This window comes from Chiloscyllium punctatum, chromosome 4 (genome assembly GCF_047496795.1).
Source record: "Chiloscyllium punctatum isolate Juve2018m chromosome 4, sChiPun1.3, whole genome shotgun sequence".
NCBI classification, from domain to species: domain Eukaryota; kingdom Metazoa; phylum Chordata; class Chondrichthyes; order Orectolobiformes; family Hemiscylliidae; genus Chiloscyllium; species Chiloscyllium punctatum.
Genome location: NC_092742.1, coordinates 33,767,666 through 33,780,743, shown reverse-complemented (window position 1 = coordinate 33,780,743; position 13,078 = coordinate 33,767,666). Strand labels below are relative to the sequence as shown.

The window sequence follows — 13,078 nt, the reverse complement described above, 5'->3', positions numbered from 1 at the left end:
CTAAAAAAAAAGAAACAGCTCTCACAGCCAGAAATTTTTCCTGTCCTCCATCTTGGATTACCCAGAATCCATAGCCAATTCACCTAAACTGCACATCTTTGAACTGTGGGAGGAAACTGGAGCAAACCCATGCAGACACAGGGAGGAGAATGTGCAAACTCCACACAGACAGTTGCCCAAGGCTGGGATCAAACCAGGGCTTTGATTTTCTGGGTCTGTAGATTGTGAAGGAGCAAAAATGGCCTTTGCAGTGATATGTACTTCTTGTCAGATGTGGGAGTTTAAAGAGAGTTTAAGGGTTACTGCAGATTATATCTGCCATAACCTGGTGCTTTGAGGCTGCAGGGCTAACCACTAAGCCACCATGCCACTCAAGTCAGCTTTCACATGTCCAGCACTCACCGTAAATCCATCAATTCCTCCATTCTTATTAAATTATCTGACTGCTGGTCCAAAACCAAGAACTGAACAAATAGAAACTTCCTCTGAGTAAATATCAAGAACAAAGCCACTGTCATGTCTCCAACACAAACTCTTATTTGCATATTGTTGACACAAAATATATACGATGAACCAGCTTCATTGAGCAACAGTTAAACAGGATCTTTTTAAACTGCTACACAAAGTACTCCTTTATATGATTAAGAGTGATAACATTGATCCAGAATTGGCTCAGTTGCAAGGAAACATAGGACAATGGTCAATGGATGCTTTTACAAATAAAAGCAGTGGTGTTCTTCAGGACTCAGTGTTTGGATTCTTCCCATTTGTTGTATATAGCAAAGATTTGGAATTTAATGTGGGAGTTGTGATTGGGAAATTTGCAAATGACACTTAAATTGACCATGTTATTAACAGTAAAACTGATAGCTGTCCACTCCAAAATAATATCAAGGAATTGGTTGAATGGAAAAGTGGCAAATGGATTGTGAGTAATATATTTAATGGGATACAACAAAGCTAGGGAATAGACAAAAAAAATGTATGGATATTGACATGGATAAAGGAAACCATGGAATATATGTTGACAGTCCTTGAAGGTGGTAGATAGGGTGGCACAGTGGTTAGCACTGCTGCCTCACAGCCCCAGAGAACCAGGTTCACTTCCCACCTCAGGCGACTGTCTGTGTGGAGGTTGCACATTCTCCCCATGTCTGTGTGGGTTTCCTCCGGGTGCTCCGGTTTCCTCCCACAGTCGAAAAATGTGCAGGTTAGGTGAAATGGCCATGCTAAATTGCCCGTAGTCTTAGGTGAAGGGTAAATGTAGGGGAATGGGTCTGGGTGGGATGCGGGCCGGTGTGGACTTGTTGGGCCAAAGGGCCTGTTTCCACACTGTAAGTAATCTAATAAAGATGGTAAAGACAGCTTTATTTAATTCACTCACAGAATGTGGGTTTCGCTGGCTAGGCCAGCATTTATTTCAAATCCCGAATCACTCTTGGATATAACTGATGGCTTGCGAGGCCATTTCAGAATCAATCACAGTTCTGTGGGTCTGCAGTCAAATATAGGCCAGACAATGTAAAGCAGTTCCTTCCTTAAAGAATACTCATGAGCCAGAGGTTTTTTTTTAAAATGTTAATTCAGATTTCTCTTTCATTGAATTCAAATTCTCCAATCTGCCATGCTGGGATTAGAATCCAACTCACCAGAATATTACCTGGGCCTTTGAATTTCTCAACTAGTGACAATAACAATAGATCATTACCTTCTTTCATGGTTGAGGTATAGAAGATAAAAGCAGGAGTGTCATGCCGGAACTATATAAAATGCTACTTAGGCCACAGGTGGAATTTTGTGTCCGGTTCTAGTTAGGCTACATCTCAACCTGAATGTATTACAGGAGGGACATGATTGCTATGGAGAGAGTACATAAGAGATTTACAGAAATGTTGCAGGGTAATTTGAATATTTTGGCCATGAGAGAAAATTGAAAAGGTTAGGGTTGTTTTCCTTAGAACGGAGGAAGATGAGGGGTGACTTAATTGAGGATCAAGATAACAAGGGACTTAGATTGAATTGACAAGGAAGGTCTGTGTTGTGTAGTAAAGAGTTACATTTCAGATCCACAGAATTATTACGGAGAAGAAGGAGGTCAATGTCCCACAGACATAATGAATGTGAGAAAATATGAACGTGAGCACTGATGGACGGCATGGTGGCTCAATGGTTAGCACTGCTGCCTCACAGCACCAGGGACCCGGGTTTGATCCCTGTCTCAGGTGACTGTGTGGAGTTTGCACATTCTCCCCGTGCCTGCGTGGGTTTCCTCCTACAGTCATAAAGATGTACAGGTCAGGTGAATTGGCCATGCTAAAATGCCCATAGCGTTTGGTGCATTAGTCAGAGGGAAATGGGACGGGTGGGATACTCTTCAAAGGGTCGGTGTGGACTTGTTGGGCCAAATGGCCTGTTTCTATGCTGTGGGGAATCTAATCTAATTTTTTATTTAAATGAGCAATTTAGCATGGCCAATCCACCTAAAAAGCATTTATCTTTTAGACTGTGGGAGGAAACCAGAGCACCTGGAGGAAACCCACACAGACAGGGGGAGAACATGCAAACGCCACACAGACAGTCGCCCAAGGCTGGAAGTGAACTCAGGCCTCTGGCACTGCGAGATAGTGATGGTTACGAATGAACCACTGTGCTCACGTTCCCATGCTTATTTATTACTCAATATAATTTTAAGGACATGGCTTTATTTGCTTTGGCTGGATGGTCTTTTATTTTTGAATCATTGGGCTGTTCCAAGGAAAAATAATCTTGCTTTGTTCTCACTCAACAATTTAATCATTTTAAAGTATTACAGATGCTCCGTGGTGATGCTCGAGGAAGCCCAATTATTTTCAGAATTGCTGCTTTCACAGTCATCTACAATTGTGCCTTGACTTAAGAAATGCAATAAATAATTTGTCAATAAAGAATCATGCAAAGCCAAATTAATGTATCAGGGTTAATTAGTGCAAGAGCCATTTCATTCTGCCACTTAACCAGTAATTTGATGATATTCTGCCTTCTCATTTAAGTAAATATTCTATCTAGTTTGAAAGTTAGAGAGCTCAGTCGTATTGGTTTTCTCACTACATTTCACCTGAAATCAACAGAACCCATGCAAAGGATTGTGAAATTTCACTCACTAATTATGTTGAACAGAAATTGATTATCTGTGATCCATTACATTTGTTATTTTATTATTACATTTTGCATGTGCAAAACAAGGTGAATTAGCCATAGGATATGCAGGGATAGGTTGGGTCTGAGTGGGATACTCTTCAGAGGGTCAGTGCGAACTTAGTGGGCTGAATGGCCTGCTTCCACACTGTAGGGATTCTGTACAATTTCTAATACCAAGATAAATTAATGTTTTCAAGCCTGAATCGGCTTTTTGTTGTAAGGCTCAGATCAGATTAAATCAATGCCAACCGATCACAGCTTTGCATTTGATATTGAAAGAATAATCAGTAAAAGCATTGCCACCTTAGAAGAAATATTGATTGTTCCACTGCTTACTTCAAACATTGTCCAATTTACATTTAATTTTAAATAGGGTTTCACTTGTCTTAGAATTTTTATAGTCTTGAATTGTTTACATCAACAGTTTGGATTTGACAAGACATTTGGAGACAGGCTGGGAAATAGGACAATGGTGTATGAAGGAGTCAGGACAGAAGCCCGACATCTTCCTGTCAACATGGATTTTTACCCATAGACAGGAACCTCAGAACTTGCTGCTGCTAATAAAATGCTGTTGCCATATTGTGCTGCTAGCCAGCTCTCGACTTTGGTCCAAGCAGTGGGACTTCATCAGAAACCCAGCTCACGAGTACATAAACACCTGAAAATGCCCATCTTTTGATAACCTAACATAAAATTGTTACAGAGTTGGTTATAAAGCAGAAAAATCAATATATTTATTGTACTTTTTAAGTGAAGACATGCCTGCAGTGGACTTTGAAAACATAACTGGAAAAATAATTGTGCTTCTTTATGCACAGTCTTGATGTATCTGTATTGCGTTTAGATTATTAAATTGTTAAGTGATTAAATTTGCACCTCCCCTACACAAACATCTTCTTTTAGCTGAAAGCAATAAACATTTGCTTCAGAGACCTACGGTCTGATTAATTTCATCACCCAAGATTTAAAATTAGGCTGTTTTTGAGCAACAACAATTTCTTCATTTTGTTCCTTTATTTCTCCGAAGGGGCCAAAAAATCTGGTTTGTAACACATAAATCGTTATAGTTGCTTTAATTGTAATTTCTCTCTTCCAAAATATAAAGCTGTTGTGAAAAAAATTATCTATATTCTACAAAACAGGAACTTGTAATCTCAAATGTTACCTTAATTAGGCAACTGATGGCTGGTCTACAGTTCACGGAAGAGGGGTGGAGGAGGATATTGTATTAAGGTGATGCTCCAAATTGAAATGTCAGTAGTTTTGTGCATTTCGCTCATCAAATTCCAACAAACAAAGAACTAGGCATTTACAGCAAATTGTTTTGCAAAGACTTTTTGTTTAAAACTGCAACAATACAGGCATTAGTTAATTTAAGGGAAACATTAAGGGAAAAGAAATTTATCACTTCAAACTAAAAATAGACTATATTCCCACCTGGATTCAAAATGTCCTAAATATTAATTATTTTCCAATATGAATTTCACAAGTTCATGCACTGCCTACTTGATAATTAGATTGAACTTTGATTATACCCATAAGCTTGTAACCATAAGTGATTAAATGAAAACTGTTCCTGGAGGGCCTTCGAACATTTTACCTCGTATGCTCGTACCTTCTCTGTGTCGATCCCTTTAGACATAGACCATGTTGACACAATATAATCCATAACTCGCTCACTGAGTCCTTTGGGAACTTGGTAAAGTTTGAGAAAATCACGCACATTGTTTACCATTTCATGGTAGCGATTGGTGTTAGCATACATCTGCTGGAAGATTGTGGTGACATTTCCAAAGATAGTTGCATAAAGAAGAGCTGGAATTTAAAGAACAAGTGAATTTTAACTACCAGTTTATAACAATATCAGTTAATAAATATTTAGTTTTTTGATTGTATCTGCACAGAAAAATATCTAAAGAGCCTTTTAATAACTCAATGGTTCTGAGCTGGAATATGTCATTATCGAATAACAATAATTTCACAGAAATAGAAAACTTATTTACATTTGCTTTTAGAAAGTAGCCAGATTTTGAAAGTTTTAAATCACTTCTGTCATTTATAAAAAATTCTTCTCCCACTGAGAAGACACCTGGAGTACATTGTGTTGTTTGTGTTTCTGTAACTGAGAAAGGAGGGACCTGCATTAGAAACAGTTTAACGGCTGCTCATAATCCATGGGTTGCTGTGTCATTTAATGTTTCATACTTACACTTTTTACCAATCTCTAGAATACAATTCCTCCTTTTTGGAATTAAGTCTGCAGGTAATAAAGTAACTCATTACTTCAATACTACAAACCTAACCAAAGCACCGTGCATTATTATTCTCCAGTACTATGGAGTTTACTGGAGGGGCTTTTAATCAGATGACAGAGTGCACTACCGCCCTACCTCTCTAAATGCACTCAAGTCCCAATGTAAGAAGACTCATGTTGGCTTTCCTGCCTAGAAACTAAATAGTGCCCACCAAACAATCTCATTCCACTGGCACTGCTTTTCAAGCAGTGGCAGATGGGAGTCTCGCCATACAAGAAGATAGACAAACAAATCCTACCATAACTCAGTACTTATACCAATTTTTACATTTATCAGGAAGCCACACGAGGCATAACCAAATTCCAACCTACCTGGTCCTTCGGATAACCAATAACTTAACAAACCAGTAACACTCTCCCCATGACTCTCAATCCTCACTTTAGGCCCGTGTTGCTCAACAGTGATTTCCCACATCTTGAATGGTTTAGCACCAGACAACATCACTCACAATGGTGCTGACAGACCACTGAAGAGATTCCAGCCTCTGACTGGCCGACAGTTCCCAGCAGGCAGGATTTCTGGCCCTGAAGTCCTGAAACCTGAAGAATGCCTGATACTGGTCAGGTAAATGTCTGATGGGCACTTAAATATTTTAGGCATTCCTCAATGGAGGCAACGTGGGAATGATTCTCCAATCCACCACCAAGATTAAACTGTATCTCCAGTCTCACTGTTACAAAGTTACATCTTGTTCAACAGTGTATGAACTGCAGAATTAGAGTTAAACAATGCCTCTGGACCTAAAAGAGTAGTATTAGTTATTTTCTCCACTATGATAAGAAATTCCAGGTAATTTTTCAAATAATAAACAAATTTTAAAATGATATTTTAACTTCTTTTTAAATCTCCTATGAGTAGTTCAATCATTAATTTTAACCTCCCATGACATTTTAAATTAAACTGAAAGGCTTCAGTGATATTTCACTTCTCATTTTCTATCTGTGTGAATATTTACATGTCATTGGCTGTTGACCCTGTGTGATGACATCACCAGATTCAAAATGATGTCAAAAATCTGGGGCAGAGAGCTTGGTCTTTCAGGGCAGCTTTCTTTGAGGTCAGAGGTGAGCAGCCGTTCTTGGTCACTGATCAGAAATTCCAGTCCATGTTCTGACCGATTTAGAAACTGTGCACATTTTCACCTCAATGCCACCACAATAGGGCAGCTTGGCACTCTAACTGCACAGATATTGGTGGAACAGCAGCTTTCATTCGTAAGTATAAAAACGGCAAAACCCTTACAAACTATAAAATAGATTTGGAGGTCTATTTAAGCCTTACTTCATTGCCAGTTTCTTCCATTACTCATTTGTCTATCTATGATTCAGGCAGAACATTCATTATTATTGATTACTAAAGGTTCTGTGCACCTAAGTCATGACACAGTACATCGCCCACATTTGGCCTAGTTCATCCATCAAGTACATCTCCACCTACACACTTCCTTAAAGACTTCAAGAATGAAGTACGATAGTAAATTTAACGTGCTGCCTCATTATTACGCTGAGAGAAATGGTAGAAGCTGAAGTGTTCAAAATATCTGATACCCGACCCAAATGCTTGCATTCAATCAAATAAGTAGTTTCTTTTTAATAGTCTGACTCTATGTCAAATATGAAATATTGGAAATTGATGCATTAAGCAGAAGAAAAGTATTGAATTGCATTTTGTAAAATTGAAAGATACTCTTCTTTTAAATTCATGCATGTACCTGCAAGTTCAATTTCAGCTGCTGCCAGGTAGCACACAAAGAATTCTATGGGTAGAAGCTTCTATTTTGGAAACAGGTACAGCTTCAGAAATGTTACAGATTGTCACTTCCATTTGCAGCAATTACACAGTTTTCAGCTCAACACTTTGGTTTGTGAGTTGTTGCTCGAATTGTATGGGGTGGGGCAGACAGTAAGTTATACCTGCTTCCAGTGGTCAAAGATCCAGGAACCATATTTGAAGGCCATCCAAATGCCTGAGACTCATTGCAAGCCTGCATCATCATTTAGGCTGTTACAGGCTGCCCAGATCCGGTGTAGAAATAACATGAATGATCTCTGTCTCTCTCTCTTTCTGCTGGCTGCAAGTGCAAGGTCTAATCACTGCAAACTGACACTTAGGGGCATTTATTTTCTTCCTGCACTGGATCTGGGTACTTCTTTCAGCACTTGGGCTCAGAGCTGCACTGATTTGATCTGCTGCCATTACTGGTGAAGAGGATGTCCCTTCTTTCCTGAACAGCCTGGGCCAGAATCTCTTGTGAGATGTCGCCAAAATGGAGTCATGTTGCATGGCCCGGCTATGCATACTGAGGAAGTGCCCAAGTATCCATTATGATCATCTTCAATCCTTCTCTTTGTCCACAGCCCAAACAGGCAGAGAGGTGCCTGGTATTAGGATCCTCACACATTTCAAGAAGTAGGCCTCAGAGCTGGCAGGAGAGGTTCCTGCTCTATACCTGCACTGATGGAGAGACAAGACTGATACAAGAGGCCAGATATGCAGACAGTGCCACGTGTTTGCTTACTTGAGGGACTCTGTGTGTTCAGCAACTGATTACTTCTCTACAACAGGCAGTAGTGAAACATATTCGAACAGCTGAGGCCCAAACATTGATCCCTGCAGTACCCCAATTGTCACTGCCTTCCACCCCAAATCTGAACCATTAATTCCAACTGTTTCCTGTATACTAGTCAATTCTCAATTCATGTCAGTACATTACCACGTGATTTGATTTTGCACACAAGTCTTCTGAAATTCCAAATACATCACATCCACTGTTAAGTTTTCACAGTAAGTGCATACATATTCTAAGGGTAACAAAAACAGCTATTACGGTTACAGGTTTGTAGGTTAGGAGGAGTCATGGGTGCCCATGCTGAAGTATGTAGAAGTCTTGGACATTTCATGGGTCCTGGATAAATATATTTGTTAAAAGTGTCACAAGCTAGACGAGAACTAAATCTAATTGTTCTAAAGTGTGAAAGAATAAGAAGTGATCTCATTGAAACTTAGAAAATACTTCAAGGGGTTGACAGGGTAGATGTAGGTTAGACATTTCCCCTGTTTGGGAGGTTGAGAACCAGGTGGGCCAATTTGAAAACAAGAGGAATAGCACTTAGGACTGAGGGGAAGACTTTTTTTTACTGAGGGTTATGAACTTTTGGAATTCTCTACCACACAGGGCTGTAGAAGCTCAATTTTTGAATAGGTTTAAGGTAGAATCTGGTAGACTTCTGATTACCAATAGCATAAAAGGTTATGGGGCTAGTGTGAGTAAAAAGGCACTGAAGTATTCAAACAACCATGACTGGACAGAATGGCAGGGCTGAATGGCCTAATCCTGTTCCTTTGTATCTATGCTTATTTCATCTGCATTTACCTTGATCTCAATTATCAACTCTTCTATTTACAGTAGACGCTACAGTTTCTTTTACATTCTTTACAAGTTTACATACATACTTTATTTTCTATTCTTAATGAAGAACTTCTTCCCCCTATACTGAATTATAAACTGCTCCTTTTTCCTAGCAACTTTATATGACTCCTCTTTGGAGTCCTTAATTTATTCTGTTAACCATGTTGGGCCAATTTTCCTGTTGTGCCCTTTGCTTGAAAAATGAACCGTTGCAATGCAAAAGTAATATGGGACCCTCTATGCATGCAATAGAGCAAAATTAAATGGTTTTCAATCAATATTCAGTCATAACGTAAAAGTCAATCAGCCTGGATTCTGTTAGCAATAAGTTTGTGACAGGCTGGTTTATCATATTGGAACAACGCCATGGTTTCTTCCAGTCCCTAACCAACTTTCTGGCCCATGTCAAAACCATCGTCATCCTCTTTCTCGTTGGAGAGACCTCTTGCTCTCATCATTTAACGGATGGATGATCACTGGACTTCAGCTGCAGTTTTTACTTTAAAAGAGACCACTTCTTAAAGTAATGACTGTTTTTAATGCATAAACTAATATTTTAATACAAAGCCTTAACATGCTGGTATCATCATTGTCAAAGAAATGTCGGTTTCACTGTACAATGTTGCAACTTTGAACTGTTAAAGGATGCTCTCAGGCAAATGTTGCTTAGTTCTGTTTGTAATATATGTTGCTGAAGTGACATAGAACAATGTTAGTCATAAATCTGCAATACTGCAACTGTGCAATTTTCTATTGTCCAATTCCTTATTCAACTGCGGAATCATGTTTATCGACCTCCAACTGAATTAATGCCTTTGGGAGGCTGAGTTCTCATCACAGCAGAAGATTTTAAGTGCACTGTACTAACTGGTTAGGTATATAACGGCTATTCAAATAACTTGCCAATTGCAAGTTAGAGTGACTGTCAATATCTTTCACTTGGCTTAATAGTGGCAGATTAATAAATAATGAAATACAAACACTTAACGTCCTCAAAATAGATTAAAACTTTTCAAATAGCTTATTTTTCATAAAAATTGTATGTATTTGAGGGCCAATATTTCATTGAGGGCAAAGATTATGAATGAATTTTAAACTGCAAAATTTGGGAATCATTTGCAATGTTCACTGAAATTATACTGCTTCAAAAGTGGCTATGTCTGGTGATATATGAATGCATGTTTGATTTTTATTCATTTTATTTCAGAGCAAGTTACTAAACCTGCTGTAGAGTTTTAAGATTGAAATAGTGTTTGAATGTAATTTTTAAGCAGTTAGTTTTGTAAAATATAAATCCAAGTACAATACTGACACCACGTTGACCAATTATAAACCTTGAACAATGATTTCTTCGTACTATATTGCTAATTGGTGCTCCAGTTAGACAATAGAACTGACCAATCATTAACCATCTACAATAATGATTTTTCCGCACCTTACAATCCATCAGTGATCCAGTTATCTCGTATATCTGACCAATCAAGGAGCATCGCAAATAATGTCTCTCTACACCTACTTCAACAGCAATTCAGTTAAGAAGTATAACTGATAAAAATGTCAGCAACTAAGATCTGGGATTTATACATCTAGTATGAAATGGTTCCACAGTATCTTGCAAAGCAGTGAAATTCTAATTTTCAATTTTTTGCATTGCTGATTTAATTTACATTTGTTCAAATTTGTCTGAGGGAGAAAATATAAGGACAGCAGACAAAATGACAACTTAAAGGGGGAAATCCGCGGAAGACATGAGGTATACGAATAGAAGCTCTTTAAGTATCAACGTGAGATATCGTGGAGTGGGGTATTGATTCTCAGTATAAAAATTAGCCTCCAGTTGATCAACCAGTCTGATTGCTTGTTGATTTTCTCATTAAGTCTAGATTTCATCTCAGAAAAGGTATTATAACAATATAATTTGGATCGGTTTTGTTCACGGCATAGGCCAAGTGCTTTGGGAACAGATAGCAGTCTGAAGCACAAAGCACTCAAAATTCCAGTAATTTTCAGAATTGATTATTTTGCTCAATTTTCTTCCCTCAAACACAATTAATGTCCAGACATCCATGAACCAGGGAAACTGCGCGGTACTTTAGAAACAAAAGCAAAAATAGAAATTACTGGGAAATCTCAGCAGGTCTGGCAACATCTGTGCCATGAAATCAGTGTTAACGTTTCAGGTCCAGTGACCCTTCTTCAGAACTTTTCAGACGGGATAGTAAGTATTGTGTTTTAGCATGATTTTTAAAAGTTACTTTCAAATTATTCTGTGGTGTATTTAATAGGAAGGGTAACCTGATTTATTAAACCAACTTAAAATAGATTTCTCAAAAATGGTTGTGGTCAATGTTTCAGCCATCTAGTATATAGTATGTGAGTATATAGTTGCGATATTAGCTATTGCAAAACTGAAAAAAAATTGGAAATAGAAATGAATTTGGCTAGAAAATGAATGTCTTATTTGACCAAGGTTTTATTTTTCACATTTTTTCTGTTTCACCTTTTGTATTTACATTTTATTTTATTTCTGCGTGATACGGTATCCCAGACAATATAAGACCAAAGCATACACTGGGCTGCAGAACAGCTTCTATAATGAAGCAAACATTGGAAATCCCCAGTATAAAGTGAGGACTGCAGACGCTGGAAATTAGAGCCGAGAGTGTGGTGCTGGAAAAGCACAGCAGGTCTGGCAGCTTCAGATGCTGCCTGACTTGCAGTGTTTTTCCAGCACAACATTGTCGAATTGGAAATCCCCAACAAATCTGGTGTCATTTTATCTTTTTAGATTATAACTTCAAACCACGATACACTTGCAGCCATGAAATGGTCAGATTGTAAAATAGTCAATTTAAAGAGGAATTGAATATTATGTATACCTAATTTTTGAAGGTCATTATGCCCATTAACTACAATGAAAATCACCCCTATTCTGGCCGATGACTAAAATATAGAATAGAGGCAGCATTGAACAAGACACTACACAGTAACTAGCAGAAATTAAACTTTTCCCACAATGTAGGTTTAAAGTGAGAGGGAAAAATTTAAAAGGGACCTAACGGGCAACTTTTTCATGCAGAAGTTGGTGCATGTATGGAAAGAGCTGCCGGAGGATGTGGTGGAGGCTGGTACAATTATAACATTTAAAAGGCATCTGGATGGGTATATGAATAGGAAGGATTTAAGAGAAATAAGGACAAAATGCTGGATTAGATCAATTTAAGATATCTGATCGGCATGGACGAGTTAGACCGAAGGGTCTAAACAGACTATCCAACTCTATGTCTCATAGATGATTAAGTTATTTGAGAGGGAGAAACATGCCGGATTAAGCTAATCACCTAGGATTGAATAATCAGCCACTTGTCAGCCACTCTGATGTATACATATGGGAATAGATATGTACTGTAACAGCAAGTGATGAACTTGTTTTGGAAATTAGGCACTTTAGTGTGTTATTTAGATTAGATTAGATTACAGTGTGGAAACAGTCCCTTCGGCCCAACAAGTCCACACTGACCCGCCGAAGCGCAACCCACCCATAACCCTACATTTATCCCTTACCTAACACTACAGGCAATTCACCTGACCTGCACATCTTTGGACTGTGGGAGGAAACCGGAGCACCCGGAGGAAACCCACGCAGACACAGGGAGTTCGTGCAAACTCCACACAGTCAGTCGCCTGAGGCGGGAATTGAACCCGAGTCTGTGGCGCTGTGAGGCAGCAGTGCTAACCACTGTGCCACCATGCCGCCCACATTCTGTATCTTCCATATCCTTCCATATCCTTTTCCACAGTAAATACTGATCCAAAATGCTTACAATCTTCTGCTGTGATGAGAACTCAGCCTCCCAAAGGCATTAATTCAGTTGGAGGTCAATAAACATGATTCCGCAGTTGAATAAGGAATTGGACAATAGAAAATTGCACAGTTGCAGTATTGCAGATTTGTGACTAACATTGTTCTATGTCACTTCAGCAACATATATTTTGTCATTCAGTCATGACGTAAAAGTCAATCAGCCTGGATTCTGTTAGCAATAAGTTTGTGACAGGCTGGTTTATCATATTGGAACAACGCCATGGTTTCTTCCAGTCCCTAACCAACTTTCTGGCCCATGTCAAAACCATCGTCATCCTCTTTCTCGTTGGAGAGACCTCTTGCTCTCAT

At 38.7% G+C, this 13,078-nt stretch overlaps 1 protein-coding gene across 3 annotated transcripts in view; it reads right to left on the bottom strand.

Annotated features, from left to right (window-relative positions):
* Window positions 1-13,078, bottom strand: part of LOC140476173 (voltage-gated delayed rectifier potassium channel KCNH5) — a 312,744-nt gene that overhangs the window by 132,784 nt on the left and 166,882 nt on the right. For 2 of the 3 annotated variants that reach the window (XM_072568342.1, XM_072568345.1), the window contains exon 8: window positions 4,781-4,995. In XM_072568342.1, coding sequence (XP_072424443.1) covers window positions 4,781-4,995 — 215 coding nt within the window. The remainder of the gene's footprint in view (window positions 1-4,780; window positions 4,996-13,078) is intronic. The other variant, XM_072568343.1, reaches the window with a different exon arrangement.